General features: G+C 38.3%; 1 protein-coding gene across 1 annotated transcript; it reads left to right on the forward strand.

The window, feature by feature from the left end:
- The first annotated feature begins 2,440 nt into the window (after window positions 1-2,440).
- LOC107553558 (ras-related protein Rab-3A) lies at window positions 2,441-18,848 on the forward strand. The gene is made up of 5 exons (XM_016235832.1): window positions 2,441-2,517; window positions 10,606-10,833; window positions 15,760-15,878; window positions 17,822-17,946; window positions 18,384-18,848. The coding sequence occupies exons 2-5, from the start codon at window positions 10,606-10,608 to the stop codon at window positions 18,572-18,574; spliced, it is 663 nt and encodes a 220-aa protein (XP_016091318.1). The 5' UTR covers window positions 2,441-2,517; the 3' UTR covers window positions 18,575-18,848.
- The last annotated feature ends 526 nt before the right edge of the window (window positions 18,849-19,374 follow it).

Below are 19,374 nucleotides of genomic sequence, written 5' to 3' on the forward strand. Positions count from 1 at the left end.
TGTCAAAGACATTTGTTTATGGGTCGAGGTCACACGTGTTCCAGATAAAGTTGGTTTATCACAGTGTGTTTGTGTTCTCCACTGTCAGAGCCAAAAATACTTTTTATTTTTAATTCAGATTGTTCTGAATTGCCAATAAAAATCATTAAATAATGTGTGGTTTTAAGCAATCATTCATAAATTGCTGCTGAGCACATACAGGTCAGAGATAGGTAGAAATATGTCTGGTTAGCTTTGGTGCTAATGCTAACCATATCTCTCCAGGTATTACAGGCCTCCTTGGTGATATGCAGTTTTATAATGACGGATTCTCATTCGAGAAAGCGTTTGATTGGCTAAAAAAATTGTATGTGCCCCTATGTGCAAGGTTAGTCTATTAGGTCCCTTTTTCTGGAAAATAAAAAATGTAGGTTACCTATTGAAAGTTAATTTTGTAGAACTTCAGCATAACACTAGTGTGTGTTTGTGTGTGTGTGTGTGTGTGTGTGTGTGTGTGTGTGCACGCGTTTTTGTGACAAATGAGGACATCAATTTGTATAATGACAAAGGTATGACATAGGCATTACAAGGAGAAGGTGACTTTTCAGGACATTACCCCATGTCCCCACTTTTCAAAACGCTTATAAATCACACAGAATGGAGTGTATTGAAAATCTGAAATAGCAGAAAGTTTCCTGTGAGGGGTAGGTTTAGGGGTAGGGTTGGTGTAGGGCAATAGAATATACGGTCTGTACAGTATAAAAACCATTACGCCTATGAGATGTCCCCACTTTTCACAAAAACAAACCTGTGTGTGTGTACATATAGGGGAGAGCGGGGTGAGTTGAGCCAGTTTTTACTTGCGCCAGCAGTTTAAAGCGAGCACATGACTTCTTAAAATCTATGTGTGAGCCTTGTGATGGATTGGCCGTTCATGCACGGAGTTTCCTCACCTGTGGCTCAAGACGCTGGGTTAGGCTCCAGCTCCCCACGACCCTAATAAAGACCCTAACAACTCTGAGGGTGTTTTTTAAATTATTTAAAAATCCCAGGACAAAAAGTTACAATTGAAGAATTAAAAATAAAAAGACTGCAACTGACCTTACAGAAATGGGCTAGTACTCAACATCCCACTTATAAATGTTGCAGGGAAATACAATTCCATATAATCTTCAGAGGCCAGTTTTCATAAACAAGGCCTATTTAAAATGTATAGAGCAAGTTCAAAACAAAGAACAAAATCAAAATCATTTTTGGTGTAAAATTAATGAAATATAATGTATAATTACAGTAAAATAATACTTTATAATCATAAGAAGGGGTGAGACACTGGCTCAACTTTCCCCAGGAACTTTGGCTCAAATTACCCCACTCCTACCATTTCAACAAACTTGTATCATCCAGCAGTTTGGAGCTAACATTATAGCCTCATATTATAACCTCCTAAAGCACAAACACATGTGATTTTTTTTTCAGACTTGTCTGTAATTATTTAGACACAAGAAGCATGAGTCCTTGAACATACAAAAATCACTTTGTTTTGTGAACTTAAGTGTAGTATTCCATGGGCCTCTCTCCACCATAGGGTGACTAAAATGCTTAAATCTTCAAATATGTGTGGTCATATCACCAATTGTATTTAAGGTTGTCTAGAAACAAGGGGTGGCTCAACTTCCCCGCAGGCTCAAATCACCCCGCTCTCCCTTATGTAACCTATATATATTCATATTCATTTGAATACTAGATGCATACAAGTGCATTGATGCAATTTTTCCCTTTTTGTACTCATGCAACTTTGTTGCATTTTTTCTGATACATTTTGTTAGTTGCAATATAATAATAATAAAATAATTTTGTTTTATTACATATAATACATATATAACAATATATGATATATTATATTCCTTTGTCAAGAATTACTGTGTTGTACCCTTTTTCAGGCAACTTAAGAGGAAGAATCAATCATTGTTTTGGTCAAAATACAATAGTTAGCACAGTTTTTATTAGTACAATTTTTGGGGGGGTAATTTAGGAACAGCTACCACTATCATCAAAAATCCTATAACGTTGTTTAAATTAGGTCTTACATTATTTTATTATGATTTTACAGTAATAACAATAATAACTATACTGTATTTGCGTTAACCATGGTTGCCATGGTGATTTGTTATAAGAAACATGACCAATAAAGAGTCAAACTTTGCTTACATATCAGCATGGTGAAAAGGACCCTGACCTGCACCTTGTAAACAAAACCCTGTGTCAGCTGCTCATTTTCTGCGACCATTTTTATTGATTAATTATGGAGAGACCGAAGCCACGCTCCTAAATAATGAATGATGCTGTTTTTAATGCTTCTTGGATATTTAACGTCCTGTGGGTGGGACTGCATTGTTAGCATTGGTTCTCCGAGCCGTCAATCAAAGCTCTGGCCCCGCCCCTCTTGGCGTCACACGTCTTTCAAGTGACGTCAAAGTGTCTGCAGGTGTTGGAAGAGGCGCAGTATTGGCGTAAGTGACGCTTAAAACGGCTTTTACGGTAAGACAACGGCAGTAATGTGCGTTTTAAATACTTTGCGCTACATGATTTGTAATAGTTACTGTATGTGTGCGTTTTTCGCCGGGGAAGCTGCGAAAAATGAGCCCAAAGTAAGAAGAATAACCTTCATCTGACATGGACGCCGCGCATCCTATGCTTCTGTTTATACTCCCCATCAAAGACACATCTGCCACAGCCTTTGAAGCCTTGGCATTACATTGCACGGATTCGAGCGATTGTGTGCCTCTTCGTCTTTTATATATCTAAATGAGAATAATGAATCGTTGAGTGCTTTAGCATCATCTCAGAAGATGGTGAATCAGGTGAAAATCTCCGCAGCAGCAGCAGTGTTGCAAAAAATGTGCTGTTTCCTATTATGTAAGGATGCTCTGATCTTTTACTGGTCATAATTTTACTTTAATATGATATACTGTATTATATAATATGCTAGTATAAAATTGTATAGGCTATGTCTCATCAAATCATGCATAATATTGGCACACGCTAGTCTATGATATTTGCCTCCATCATTCAGCAAAACTGCTGTTATTAGTCATTATGCTCTAGATGCTTTGGACCATTTTCTCACGTTCGATACTGTATATATTCGGTTGCTTTGTTTATAAACGTTTTAAACCAGCCTAAACTGGCTTGATGGTCTTCCAAGCTGATCTTTTAGCTGGTTTCAAAGTGACTTTACAGCTGGTCAGGCTGTGAGACCAGCTAGACCTGCTTAAACCAGCAAACCATCTTAGACTGGTGTTATCGGACTAGTATTTCACATTTTAATTTTGAAGCAAATCAGCTTGACGGTTCTTGGACAGTGCAGCACTGACCACACAGTGTCCAGTGCTGTCAGTCTTGATTACACTGACGTTTGCATTATTGAGGATTTGAGTCTAAAGGAAGAGAAAAGCGCTCTCTAGAGCAGTGTGCTTACTGCTGAAACCAGTTTTTTTTAACAACAATATAGCCATAAAGATGTGCTCCGTCCCCCTCCCCAAGGTGGTCCGGCAGTCTGTTTTTGTTAGGCTGAAAGAGCAGCTGGTCTAAAAGTTAGCCTCTATTTTTTAGTCTGCTGGAGCCCTCTGTTATCAGGAGAGATACTGACTTTAGGATGCTTTGGTGCTCTGCGAATCTTTCAGACACACCGGATGCGGTGTGCTGAATCGCAGATCAGCTCTCAGGGTCTCCAGAGGAGAAGCCTTTTTGTCGAGTTTGTGCTGCGTCTGGTGGAATTTGCTTTGATTGTGATAAACATACATAGAACCAGGCCAAAGCTGAAGCTAATTAAACTTGTCAAAATCTCTAATACAAGTTAGGATAGGAACATTCAGTTTTTCCTTCAACCATCCTATGAGTTCTCTATCTAAAAAAGTCGTGTTGCCCTAAACCGGAATACAATGCCAATCTCCAATCCCAATGATTTTCAGAATGAATTCTGGGTACTGCTGTGCAGTACATACAGTGGGTACGGAAAGTATTCAGACCCCCTTAAATTTTTCACTCTTTGTTATATTGCAGCCATTTGCTAAAATCATTTAAGTTAATTTTTTCCCCTCATTAATGTACACACAGCACCCCATATTGACAGAAAAACACAACTTGTTGGGTCTTTCCCAAAAAGACTCATGGCTGTATTAGATCAAAAGGGTGCTTCTACTAAATACTGAGCAAAGGGTCTGAATACTTAGGACCATGTGATATTTCAGTTTTTCTTTTTTAATAAATCTGCAAAAATGTCAACAATTCTGTGTTTTTCTGTCAATATGGGGTGCTGTGTGTACATTAATGAGGCAAAAAAATTAACTTAAATGATTTTAGCAAATGGCTGCAATATAACAAAGAGTGAAAAATTTAAGGGGGTCTGAATACTTTCCGTACCCACTGTACTGTATGGACACTTATTATGTGGCATCCAGTTATGCAGTGGAATCTTTTAGTAAAAAAAAATTTACTCACTGTCATGTTTATCCAAATTTTGTAACTTTATTACGTGGATCACTTCAGTTTTATTGTAATTGCATGGAAATGAGCAACCTGCACATTCTTCTAAATTTTTTCCTTTTGTGTTACACAGACTTGAAGGAATTTTCATATTAACATTAAGTAGTCTGTTAAAATTATGACTTAAGACATGTTAAATATCACAGCTGACATTACGGTATAGTCTCTTGGAACTGTAAGGTCAAAACATGTTGCATTGTAGAATGCAGTATCAAACAGTCTTGTTCTTTTGTGCACGGTGCACAGTGTGTTAACTATATAATGTAAAAAGCTGCATGTACATAGTGTGTATAGATAGATAGATAGATCAAAAATGACATTTATAAAACAAAAAAATGTAATTATCATGATTTCCACAAAAATATTAATCAGCACAACTGTTTTCAAAATTGACAATAATAAGAAATGTTTCTTGAGCAGCAAATCAGCATTTTAGAATGATTTCTGAAGGATCATGTGACAGTGAAGACTGGAGTAACGATGCTGAAAATTCAGCTATGCATCACAGGAATGCATTTAAAAAGTAAAAATGTTAAATATATATTTTACTGTATTTCTGATCAAATGCAGCTTTTGTAAGCATAAAAGACTTAATTTTAAAAACATTTAAAAAAAGCATGCTGTTCCGAATATATTCCAGCATCTGTATGTGTGTATGACACGACTTACTTGAGAGAAATATCACTCTACTGCCTCAGAATGAGCTTAATTTAAAGGTGGAATGGCCAGTTAGTCCTCATGTGAAGTAGAACCTTTCAGAGAAAGCCTGATAAGAAACATCTGCCCTTGTCAATGTGAAATGCTTGCACAGTGTTTCATCTCTTCAGCATTTTCTTTTATAGCTAGGCTAAATTTGTCTGTCAGACATATGTGAGTTCTGTATATTGCTTTTCACTTGATCCCAATCTGTTTTTCCGTGCTCTGTTGAGTCATTGCAATAAATACAGCGTGGAAACTCATGTTACATTTGTCCTCCAGATCTCTAACTCTTTTTATCTCTTTCTGCCCTGCTCACCTTCAATATCCGGCCTGGTACTTGTCTTACAGAAAAGAGTAATGAGTAATCAAAGTTAACCTTAGAGGAATAGTGAACATTTGCTGAAAATGCATTCACCCTCATTTAAGATGTAGATGAGTTTGTTAATTTATCAGAACAGATCTGGAGAAATGTAGCATTACATCACTTGCTCACCAATGGATCCTCTGCAGTGAATGGGTGCCGTCAGAATGAGAGTCCAAACAGCTGATAAAAACATCACAATAATCCACACAACTCCAGTCATCAATTAACATCTTGTGAAGTGAAAAGCTGCATTTTTGTAAGAAACAAATCTATCATTATAACGTTTTTAACTTTAAACTGTCATTGCAGGCTAAAATACAAGTCCTATATCCATAATAATGCTTCCTCCAGTGGAAAAGTCATCTCGTCTGAATCAGGAGAGAAATATGCACAGATCAAGCACTGTTTACAAGTGAAAACAGTCCAAAAGAGTTTTACATCCAATTATGTGGGTGGATTTTAATGTGAGGACAACAGGGAATGGGCTGTTTCACTAGAGGAAGAGTTATTATGGATTATGGACTCAATTTGTCTGGATGCTTTGTCTTTGAAGTTAAAAACGCCGGCTTAATGATGGATTTGTTTCATACAAATACGCAGCTATTTACTTCACAAGATGTTAATGGATGGACTGGAGTCATGTGGATTATTTTCGGATTATTGTGATGTTTTTTTATCAGCTGTTTGGACTATCATTCTGATGGCACCTATTCACTGCAGAGGATCCATTGGTGAGCAAGTGATGTAATGTTAAATTTCTCCAAATCTGTTCTGATGAAGAAACAAACTACATCTTGGAAAGCCTGAGGGTGAGTGCATTTTATGCAAACTTTAATTTTTGGTTTTCTCTTTAAGATATTAATAGCGATTTAATGTATTTTAAACTATTACAGCCATAAAGTTACACAATCACTGATTATAATGATCATTACAGCAGCTCATGTGAACGTCAGATGGACAGTAGGAGTTGTCACATTCTGATGGAGGTGTTAAAAAGACGGTGTTTTGTATTCAAAAGGTTCTGTGACAAATATTGATCTGACACCAAAAGAAAATGTACGATTATTGCCATGGCCTGGCAGCCGCTCAGATATTTCATTTTGTTCCGATTTTCTTGCTTGACTGATTTTCAGTAGCTGGTGACTCTACCGCTGCTGTTTGGTCGCAGGTCTCAAGGGATGAGTGACAGATAGTGAAAAGGACAAAGATTCACTCAGCCAAAGTCAATCCAAATAAACAGTCATTTTGAAGTAGAGCTTTTGCATGGTCTACCATCCTCAGGAAGCTCCTAAATGTACTAAATCACAATGGCTGTGTTCCAAAACCTAGTTAGCTGACTTGCTGTCTGCTCACTACATAAGCAGCTATGTAGGAAAGCTCTATTATAGGCTGCAACTCATACAAATAGTGCTCCTTATGCGAAATGCACAGGGGAGTTGTGTTAGACATAGAGTTTGTATGTTGCTAAGCTAACGAGGTAATACCAAAAACATCTCTGTTACGTATGATAAACCTCATTCCCTAATATAGGGAACAGAGACGTGTGTCGGAATGACAGTATGGGGCCGTCCTTGAAAGCCCCAATCACCTCTGAGAGTATCAGAAAAGGCCAATGAAAATTGGCGTGCAGAGGGGACTTTCAGCGATGGCCCCCATACTGTCAGGGAATGAGGGTTACCATACATAATCAAGATGTTTTTGGTATTACGTCGTAAGCTTATAAACATTCAAACTCTGTCTCTAATACTGGACTAGACCTAAGAGCGGACTAGAACTAAGAGTGCACGTTATCACCTCAGAGAGGGGAAAGGCGCTATCTGAAGCACTACATTCACCCAGTTCGTCAAGATCTTACCCGATATAACCGAAACTCAAGACGAAACTGGTTCCATTTGGAGATTGTAGAATCTCGCAAAGGTGTTGGGTGTAGCCCAGTCCGCAGCTCTACATATGTCTGCTAACGAAGCACCATGTGCCAATGCCGAAGTAGCAGCAATGCCATGGGCGGAGTGAGCCCTCACTCCCAGAGGACATGGCACACCATCGGCTTGATATGCCCGAGAAATGGCATCCACAATCCAGTGGGCCATTCTTTGTTTGGAGACAGCCTTTCCTTCTGCTGACCTCCAAAGCAGCCAACGAGCTGTTCAGATTGCCTGAAACTCTGAGTTCGGTCCACATAAATGTGCAGAGCGTGTACTGGACATAACAGAGACAAGACTGGGTTTCCCTCCTCTGGAGGAAATGCTTGCAGGTTCACCATTTGGCCATCTTCAGGGAGAGCGCCAGTGCATCCATACCGAGAGGAGCCTCTGTCAGGGAGTACCATAGGGTACAATGGGAGGATTCCTGGGAGGCAAACAGGTCCACCTGAGCCTCGCTGAATTGACTCCAGATCAGCTGGATCACCAGGGGATGGAGTCGCTATTCTCCACGGAGCGTGACCTGTCGCGAAAGTGCATCGGCTGCATGATTGAGGTCGCCTGGGATGTAAACAGCATGCAGTGGTTTCAGTTGCTGCTGACTCCAAAGTAGAAGATGGCAGGTGAGTTGCGACATGCGACGAGAGTGGATCCTGCCCTGGCAATTTATATATGCCACTGTCGCTGTGTTGTCCATCTGGACTAACATGTGACTGCTCTGAATCAAAGGCCGAAGCCTCCACAGAGCCAACAATATAGCCAGCAACTCCAAGCAGTTGATGTGCCAATGCAGGGCGAGGTCCTCTCCAGGAGCCCGAAACTGCATGGCCATTGCACACGGTGTCCCAGCCTGTCTTGGAGGCGTCTGTTGTGACAACACCACAGCTAGTCACTTGGCCTAAAGGAACTCCTGCCCATAGAAACACAATGTCCAACCAAGGGCTGAAGAGGAGGCAACAGATCGGCGTGATAGCCATGCGATCTGTGCTATCATCTCATTCCATCTTGGGACTCGAGTCTGAAGCCAGTGCTGTAGCAGTCTCACATGCATCAAACTGAGTGGCGTGACCACGGCTGAGGATGCCATATGCCCCAGGAACCTCTGAAAGTATTTCAGTGGAACCACTGTCTTGTGCTTAAACTCAAGCAATTCAGCACTGACTGACTGAGCACTATCTAGAGAAAAAACATGCTATCATGGTGACCGTGTCCAACTCCACACTGAGAAAAGAGATGCTCTGCACAGAAGAGAGCTTGCTCTTCTCCCAGTTGACCCAAAGTTCCAATCGGGGCAGGTGCAAAAGGACCTGGTCCCTGTGTTCGCAAACCCTTGCTTGTGAAGGAGGCGGCTCGTCCTTCAAGGGTAGTGAAGAAGGTGGAGCCCGCAAAGCTTGTCCTGGCCGAAAGCAGCACACACCATGTGAGCTCCCCGTGCACTTCCGGGAAGAAGGGCACCAGGGGGGAGGGCGCTTGCCCAGCACCTCCCGACCCGAGAAACCAATCATCCAACCGCGAGCACTTGGGGGAGGGCGGTGGAACGTACTCCAACCCAATGCTTGCGGTGACCTGGGCTTGCACAGCCACCAACTCCACGTCAAACTCAGACTGGGCTGGAACACCTAAAGGCAGCAGCCCAGCAGTGTCCAAAGCTGAAGTGCAGCTTGCACGCGGCCAGCCTTTTATACCCACATATATGGGCGTGGCCTCGCATGCAAGTTCTGCACGCCAATTTTCATTGGCCTTTTCTGATACTTACAGAGGTGATTGTGGCTCTCAAGGAGGTCCCCCTTACTGTTGTTCCGACACTTGTCGGAGTGAATGACAGAAAGGGAACAGTATACACCCCAAGACGGTTCACTTGTATTACAATAACGCCTGTAATGCCACATTTAAGAGCGTCAAAACTGCATATGCTTGAATTTTGTGATAAATTAGACATTATTTGAGCGATGCGACTTTGTTTCTTAAGTGAAGGAAAACTGCAGACCCTGCCATGAACTACAGGTGATTTATAGGGTCAAATAGAACCTGCCTTAACTGCACAAATTTTTTTCTTTTTCTTTTTTAGATTGCATTTAAATTCAAATTCTAAAATAAATTAAAAATGCTTTATTGGCATGACTGTAAAAAGTACAATATTGCCAAAGCTTGGAATATATGTAGAGAAACATAATAACAATGAAAAGATCAAAATAATAGAAGAAAACATTATAACAATTTAACCTTAAATAAACAGTGTAACAAATTAGAACCTGAGTGAACATCCCTCTCCTAGTACTGTCTTTATTTGTTCCTCTTCGGTCATGGCTGTAAAGTTCTTTATGATGTTTGTGAATTTGTTCATGTATAGGTCTCTTATTGATTTAAATTTGTAACAGTGAAGTAGAAAGTGTGTCTCTGTCGCAATCTCTCATTTAAGTCTTATCACTGTTCGACAGCCCTATTTTGAGACATTCAAAGTCTGACATTTTTTTGAGCCTTTTGATTGACAGGATATAATTGGCTCTGATCATTGGCTGTTTTTAAAGAATCGGCCAATGGCTGATAGTGGCAGATAATTGCTTTTATCAGCTGATGCTGATTATTGCAGTAGCCCCTCACTGCAGAACAAAAATCCAGGGGGAGGGGTTGGATCCACATCTAGGGGGTGGAGATGGTAGGTTTAGGGGTGGAGATGGGTGGGTTTAGGGATCAGGTGGTGGAGACGGGTAGGTTTAGGTATATGTAAGGTGGGAGGAGTTGGATCTGGATCCAACCTCGCCCCCTGGATCTTGTGTTCTGCAGTGAGGACCATCTTGATTATTGGCCGATACATCGGTGCATCCTACTTAAGATCAAATGTAATTTGACCAGAAGAAGGTATCTTAGATGGAAGTGTAATTTTGGTGTTTTACAATGCTACAGTTCATGCTACCTATGTGTTTTACTCTCAGTTTTCAATATTTGAAAACATAATATTTGTTATGTACTGAAATGTTTATGGTACATTTGGGAACTTGGCATTAGTGTTAATCGGGCTGGTGAGAATGGTTATAAATGCTATGGCCTAAATGCCACAAAATATGTCCAAACGTCCTCTTTTTCTATTTCCTCCAGATGGCTTCAGCTACAGATAACCGTTATGGACAAAAGGAGTCTTCTGACCAGAACTTTGATTACATGTTCAAAATCCTGATCATCGGAAACAGCAGCGTTGGAAAGACCAGCTTTCTGTTTCGTTATGCAGATGACTCCTTCACGCCAGCATTTGTAAGCACGGTGGGCATCGACTTCAAGGTGAAGACCATCTACAGGAATGACAAGAGGATAAAGCTGCAGATCTGGGTGAGATCATGTTTCCCATCAGCTCATCAGTGGAACACATCTGTGCCAGTTTAAGGCCTTGTTGTGTTTGTTTAATGAAGACAGAGGTAAAAGGTGCTTTTTGTTTTTTTTTTAATAATGAATCAATAAAAGTCAGCATTCTTGCTGTTTTCTTACTGGAAGGTCCATAGTAGGTGATCTGTTGAGATTTTACTGGTGTTTAAAGTCACTGATATTGATCGTCTCATTTCAGACCAATAAATCTCATTTAAATCTTAGAAACAGAGCTGTGGCTTAATGGGCAGGCACCATCATGGACCCGCTGAGTTTAACAGCATGTAAAATGGCAGAAATTAAATACAATTGTGATAGAAATGCCATAAACCTAAACATTTTAAATCAACCAATGGAGCAAAAAATCAACCAATTAAGCCGTTCTGGTTTAATGGAGAAATGTTGTGGTCTACATTCAAAAAAATATTTAGGCCTAAATTTAAGATTTATGTTATCTGAATTGCATATACAATTTCCATCAGTTTAGATTCCAAAGGTTTAACATAAACAAACTAATAAACTTAATGTGATGCATTATTTGTCAATTAAACAAAAACTAGTAACATATCTGAAATAGTGCTAATCTACTGAATGTGTTGGAAACACACAATAACCAGGTTTATATATTTATCAATCAATCCGATTTGTTTCAATCTCATACATTTTAACTAATTGAATATTGCTTGTTTCACAGCTAGCCACAAACCAATGCTGATTATGCAGATTCTCAGCTATTTGAATTAATGCATTTTAAATAATAAAAAAAAACATTAATTTAAATCAAATCAAAAGAGTCAAAAATAAACTATTTATCTATAGGTTTGGGGAGGTTTGCTGATGTGCTGGATGAGTAACCAATCGGAATCTCTTGTGATGTATCCAGACCCCTCCCCCAGTGCCTTAAATTTCCCTCTGGTGGAAGACAACCCTCCCCCACCCCACAGACCCGAGCAAATACACACACACTCCCACCATCTTTGCCATAGATAAAATATAGAGTTGTGCATCATGCAGTATAGGGTACAAAAGACATGAACATTTGGCTATATTCAGAACTGAATACTTGCCATTTATTGAATACCACATAAAATGTAGTGTATATTCCCTACTATATCTTAAAAATCATGTAATGCAATGATAAATATATCAGACAGTACTATGCTACATTGTCACATGACCTCAAGCGTGATTCAAAGAGTGGGGTCCATCTTGGAAATATAGGAGGTTATTTCACATTTTAACCCTGTAAAGCCTGACATATTAAATAATAGTAAGAAAATGAATGTATTTTTTGATTGAAACAGGTTATTAAGCCTTTAGACAAAATATATTTAAAAAATATAAAATTGCTAATGTTTTTTTTGTTCAGTATCATATTTGATACATCAGGCTTTTATGGCTCGTAAATATAGGAGAATATGGAGCTCATACAAATATAAATTTGGTGCAGTTGCTGATATTTATATGGCCGGAAATTAAGATGAAATATTGATAGATTTTAATGTGACTCAATGAGATCTTTATAACAGTATAACTTTCTTAAAATGCTTATAAATATCAGTTGTCGCTCTATATTTCCTATTAATGTCTTAGTAAGATGATATTTAAAGGGGTCATATGATGCGATTTAAAAAATTTTCCTTTCTCTTTGGAGTGTTGCAAGCTCTTGGTGCATAAAGAAGATCTGTAAAGTTGCAAAGACTAAAGTCTCAAATCCAAAGAGATATTCTTTATAAAAGTTAAGAGTCAGCCACACCTACCTAAAACGCCTCGTCCTAACATGCCCCCACATGTCTACATCACTATGTGGGAAGATTTGCATAACGCAGCCCAAATGTTCACGCAATGAAAGAAGGCGTAACTTTTATTCTCGCTGTAGTATTGTTGCTGCCGCCGCCATGTCATGAAGGCGCTGTGTGTTTTGTTGTGAAAGCAAAACCACTTTGTTTGGCCTTCCAAAAGAGGACGATATCTGCTTCATCATGCCTGGAGCTGATCCGTGCTGGTCGCTGAGGAAATACAACAACTTTGCGCTGTGGATCGCCGGATCGGCTTTCACCGTGGACGAAGCGGAGTCCAGCCCGGGGTCGTCACATGTGGTTGCCGCAAGCCTCCTTCGTCGAATCCGCTGGCCGCGCCGTTCTCAAGCGCACCGCCTCTGCTCACTCTAGCCCTCCGGCCGTTCCTCACACTAGCCCCCGGCCTCTGCTCACTCTAGCCGCCGCCGCTGCCGTGTGTGACGCTGTGAAAGCGAAACTACTTTGTTTGGCCTTCCAAAAATGGACACGACTAGAAATCAGTGGTTAAGTTGTATTTACAACACTGTTCCAGAACAGTTCAACCCAAATATTCAGATGTGTGCAGCGCATTCTTTGGAGGCCTGTTTACTGATCCTGGTAGAGTAGACTACAATGCCGGCTGTTCTGACTCACAGATTACGTACGTTTTTTATATTTAAAGAGTTATTATATTTTATATTTTTTATATTTAAAGCGAGTTTTTTGGGCAGTGTCGAGTAGGTCTTGTTGTTTGTCATTTCTCCGATCACAAATGCATCCCAGGATGTCTTTCGAAAAGAGTAGAGGTGTGACCTCGGCATCCTGGCCAAATTTGGCCATTGGCCTCTGATCATCATTACCTCCTAACAATCCCCATATCTGCTAATTGGCTTCATCACTCTGTCTCCTCTCCACCAGTAAGCTGGTGTGTGGTGGGCATTCTGGCGCACTATGGCTGTCGTTGCATCATCCAGGTGGATGCTGCACAATGGTGGTGAATGAGGAGATGCCCCCTGACAATGTAAAGCGCTTTGAGTGCCTAGAAAAGTGTTATATAAATGTAATGAATTAAAAAAAATTATAATCTATAATTATGTCCCCACTGGATGCAACGAATGCCTCGTTTATAATGGGTTTTCGTGTTTTTGAATCATCGCTCCGGCCTGACAGGGCATCATCACAATATGGTAGGGGCGTGACATTTCCGTCAGACGCTTGAGATATTCGGCCAATCACAACACACTGGATAGCTGGCCAATCACAGCACACCTCGCTTTTCAGACCGATGAGCTTTGTAAAAATCAACGCGTTTCAGAAAGGCGGGGCATAGAAGAGAAACAATAATGTACAGTATGTGGAAAATAATGTGTTTTTTGAACCTTAAACCGCATAAACATATTTCATTACACCAAATACACAAAATAATGTTCTTTTTAGCAACATCATATGACCCCTTTAAATGATTAGTTTTATTATAAAAGATCTGTAGTTTCCAAACATTTAATGCAATGCAATACAATGGTAACTATGAGATAGAAAAATAAACGTTTATCAAATGCCTGATGATCATATACTCACATTTTGAGTGATTTTTCTAAAAATGATGTATGGATAATAAAGTAACCTAAAGTAAGGTGCTTCAGTCCAGCAAATGTTTGTCTTGAAATATTAACAATATAAAATATTTTCTTATGTTTACTTAATAAAAATCATTAAAGATTATGTAAAGATTGGCCTTCTGTAACAAATATTCATAGGGTTAATCCAATTTTGTGTAAAAATGTCATGTCGCAAGAGATGTTAGGAATTGCAACTGATATTGTTCAGTTCATGACATGACAGTTCATTCGTCACATTAGAAATGGAAGGTCTAGTCAAGCGCATTGCATTGTGGTATTTAATTTTTTATTCAGTGGTGAAAATGGGCTTTCATAGGTTTTTGCTTAGCATGGATGCAAAATTTAATATGCAAAATACCCATAATGCTCTGGGCGGTTCAGGGACAGTGTAACAGAAAAAAAGAAACTCTACGCTGGTTTGCAGCATAGTTGAAAAGATGCTATATAACTGTGGTATCAGAGTCAAGAGCCAAACATAGTTTTGCAGTCTCACAGATCTTTGGTATATTAATAGGTCCATCAGTGCTGCTCAGTAGACACCATTTTGACCACATGAAGCCTCTTAGAGGTTACATTGGTTGTGAGGATTTAGTCTGTTGATTTATTACAGTAGGATTAGGCGGATGCGTGATGTATCATGATTCTTACTTATAGACAAACTTAAAAAAAAAAAAATTTTGTCAGCCCCTAGACAAGCTCTTGTTTGGCCTCCTGCATAAGTCAGGCCTCTAATGACTGAACGGAGTGTGTTCCTAATTAACAGGCTGATTTCTCTGGTGCAGTGATGCAGAGATCAGTTCCTTACATGGTGGATGTTTACTGTATTGCTATACTCTCAAGTTTCTTGATAGGAGGAGCTACATGTTAAAACCGAAACCACGGCTAAATCCTGTTTTCCTGGTTATGTGAAAACAAAAGTGCTGGGGGTCATTGAAGGAATGTTCAAAAAATGTATACTTTTATTCAGCAAAACTGCATTAAATTGATGAAAAGTGATAGTAGAGAGATTTATAATGTTACAAAAAAATTCTGTTTCAAATAAATGTTGTTCTTTTTTCAACAAGAACTATTATTGATAATTGAGCATAAATTATGATAATTGATGTTAAATGAGCAGCAAATCAGCATATTAGACCTTTAGAACACTGAAGACTGGAGTAATGATGCTGAAAATTCAGCTTTGCATCACAGGAATAAATTGCCTTTTAAAACAAATTCAAATAGAAAACAGTTCTTTTAAATTGTAATAATATTTCACAATATTACTATATTTAATGTTATTTTTTATTAAATAAATGCAGGCTTGGTGAGTATAAGAGACTTCTTTTAAAAACATTAAAATCTATTAAAACTATTCATTATAATATTATATTCATACTGTAATGGCATGATTGATCTAACCAACAAATGCATATTCTGTATATTTTAAATGTAAATGATTGGTTTTGCATTTGTTCCTATTTCGTCTTGTGCATTACTGGCTTGTTCCTTCACAGGACACTGCGGGACAGGAACGCTACAGAACCATCACCACCGCCTACTACCGCGGGGCCATGGGCTTCATCCTCATGTATGACATCACCAACGAGGAGTCTTTTGCCGCTGTGCAGGACTGGTGAGTTAACTAAACATGCGAAACTGCATGTTCTGTGTGTCTCTGCACGAATGAATGGCGCAGTTCGTCTACTACACAAACTCAAACACCCGCTGTGTTTTCAGCGTCTGCGTCTCGATATATGAGACATGAACACATGAACTTCATCTCTACAGCTGCTCTGACAGTCACTTCACCAGCTTTACACCGTTTCATTTGAGAAAAACTACCATCAAACACACTGAATCTCAAAGATCTTCATTACAAACCGACAAAATAAAAGTTTGCTTTAACTTGAAGAAATAATGACAGAAATATATTACTAGTGTATATTCAAACGTACTTCTCAAAGTAATAATATGTGACCCTGGACCACAAATCCAGTCATAAGGGTAAATTTTTCTAAATTGAGAATTATACATCATATGAAAGCTGAATAAATAATCTTTCCATTGATGTATGGTTTGTAAGGATAGGACAATATTTGACCGAAATACAACTATTTGAATATCTGGAATCTGAGAATGCAAAAAAATCTAAATATTGAGAAAATCGCCTTTAAAATTGTAAAGTTGTTGTTCTTAGCAATGCATATTACTAATCAAAAATTAAGTTTTAATATATTTACAGTAGGAGATTTACAAAATATCTTCATATGGCGCAGTTCGTCTACTACACAAACTCAAACACCCGCTGTGTTTTCAGCGTCTGCGTCTCGATATATGAGACATGAACACATGAACTTCATCTCTACAGCTGCTCTGACAGTCACTTCACCAGCTTTACACCGTTTCATTTGAGAAAAACTACCATCAAACACACTGAATCTCAAAGATCTTCATTACAAACCGACAAAATAAAAGTTTGCTTTAACTTGAAGAAATAATGACAGAAATATATTACTAGTGTATATTCAAACGTACTTCTCAAAGTAATAATATGTGACCCTGGACCACAAATCCAGTCATAAGGGTAAATTTTTCTAAATTGAGAATTATACATCATATGAAAGCTGAATAAATAATCTTTCCATTGATGTATGGTTTGTAAGGATAGGACAATATTTGACCGAAATACAACTATTTGAATATCTGGAATCTGAGAATGCAAAAAAATCTAAATATTGAGAAAATCGCCTTTAAAATTGTAAAGTTGTTGTTCTTAGCAATGCATATTACTAATCAAAAATTAAGTTTTAATATATTTACAGTAGGAGATTTACAAAATATCTTCATGGAACATGATCTTTACTTAATATCCTAATGATTTTTGGCATAAAAGAAAAATCGATAATTTTGACCCATACAATGTATTTTTGGCTATTGCTACAAATATACCCAGCGACTTAAGACTGGTTTTGTGGCCCAGGGTCACATATGATTATTATTATTATTTTATTTTTAAGGGATATCTAACAACCAATATTTTATTTTTCATCCAAGTTAAACAATTGTGTTTTTCAGTATTGCATTTGACAAAAAAAAAACAATGTCTTGTTATAAGTTAATTGTTATATTTTCATTTGATTACATTTTAAAGGATTGATAACATTTTTTACATTTTATTAATGCATTTCATTAAACACCAGTTTTGATGATAAATTTGTATTTAATCATAAAACCAAGGAAAAAATAAAATGGGAAACAGAATTTAGGAAAAAATAAATAAATTAAGGTAGCTACTCTGTGAAGTTTAATTGTGAATGTTTACATTTGTCCTCAAGGTCTAACAAACATGTGAAAGCATTTTCTGCGCCATTAATGGTAAATTAATATTGTGATAAATATTGATGATATATTTACATTTACATTTAGTCATTTAGCAGACGCTTTTATCCAAAGCGACTTACAAATGATATATGATATGAAAAAGAAATTGTGATAATATTTTTGACCATATCCCCCAGCCGTAGAGAAGTTAGTTTAACAAGCAAACATTTAATCAAATCTGACTGTCTCTTGCAGGTCCACACAGATTAAGACGTACTCATGGGATAACGCCCAGGTGCTACTAGTGGGCAACAAGTGTGACATGGAGGACGAGAGGGTTGTGGCCTCTGAGAGGGGACGACAGCTCTCCGAGCATCTCGGTAAGTCATGTTTCCAGGTTGGTGCAATATTTTTGAATATTCACAGCTATAGTTTTAAATATATTAAAGGTATGGTAGGTGATTTCGGAGAGGCTAGCTATAGCAAGCTAGCTTTGAAATCAAGATCCCCACCCTCCCATGAAGCGTAATCCTGAATTTTAGCATTGCAGTTTAAATTATTTGGCAAGAATATATTTGGCATAATATCATGCATAGTCATAAAGTAACATACATGTTAAAAGTTGGATAAAACCATCTAAATCAGATTTGAAATATTGTCTAAAAAATCTACAGAGAAGTTTAAGTCGGGAAAAGTATGGCATTTTTTGAAATTTTGAAATGATAGAATGTGTAAACATGCTGCTCTTGTTGGCAGCTCACTTTAGAGTTTTAGAACAAGGACTTGGTCTTGACTTGGTTTCTTCTTTTGTCCGTAGGTTTTGAGTTTTTTGAGGCCAGTGCCAAGGACAACATTAACATTAAACAAACCTTCGAGCGGCTGGTGGACATAATCTGCGAGAAGATGTCAGAGAGCCTGGATGCCGCTGATCCTGCAGTGACGGGAGCCAAACAGGGGCCGCAGCTCACCGAGCAGCCCACCGCTCCGCACCAGGACTGCGCCTGCTGAAAACCCCATGGCTCTATCTGCCTTGCACCAACACACAAAAACAACAAGTTTAGGTATTTAAAAAGAACAAGAAACATAAAACCCTCAATTCCCTTACTGCCTCCTCTGGTCACATTCTCTAACTCCTCCCCCTCCTCTCTGAATACACATTTAGACATCTCAAACTTTGAAAAGATTTTATTCAACAAGCAATCCATTCAATTTTTAAAAGGAAAGCCTTAGTGCCCTTTAAAGGGATAGTTCACCCATAAATGAGAATTCTGTCATCGTTTACTCTCCCTCAAGTTGTTCCAAACTTATATGAATTTCACACAAAATATATTTTGAAGAATGTTTAACCAAACAGTTGTTGGTCCGCTTTGACTCCCTTAGTATGGAAAAAAATACTATAAAAAGTAAATGGGGACCAGCAACTGTTTGTTTAAACACATTCTTCAAAATATCTTCTTTTATGTTCAGCAGAAGAAATAAATTCCTAGTTTTGGAACAACTTGATGGAGAGTAAACAATGAACGAATTTTAATTTTTAGGTGAACTATCCCTTTAAGGGTTTGATTAGGCCTGAAATTATGATTAAGCCCACATTATCTTTTAAAGACTTTATAATTAGGCCTATATTTAAATGTTAGGAGTGTGTGGTTAGGCCTTAGTGACAGAATCACTTATTTTAAGTTTTCGATGCCTTCATTTCCCTTCATATTTTAACGTTTTTTTTCTTCTACACTTCCATATCCTTATATTATTTATGAACAAATAGAAAAAGAGGAATGGAGAGATATTTCTATATATTTATTCCAAAA

Source organism: Sinocyclocheilus grahami, unplaced genomic scaffold (assembly GCF_001515645.1).
Source record: "Sinocyclocheilus grahami isolate Dianchi unplaced genomic scaffold, SAMN03320097.WGS_v1.1 scaffold474.1, whole genome shotgun sequence".
Lineage (NCBI taxonomy): Eukaryota > Metazoa > Chordata > Actinopteri > Cypriniformes > Cyprinidae > Sinocyclocheilus > Sinocyclocheilus grahami.

Bases quoted from the DNA above. Each gene is read 5' to 3' on its own strand.
- LOC107553558 (XM_016235832.1), top strand. From the start codon at position 10,606: ATGGCTTCAGCTACAGATAACCGTTATGGACAAAAGGAGTCTTCTGAC. The intron at 15,879-17,821 runs GTGAGTTAACTA...TGTCTCTTGCAG, and splicing joins TTTGCCGCTGTGCAGGACTG to GTCCACACAGATTAAGACGT. The intron at 17,947-18,383 runs GTAAGTCATGTT...TTTTGTCCGTAG, and splicing joins ACAGCTCTCCGAGCATCTCG to GTTTTGAGTTTTTTGAGGCC.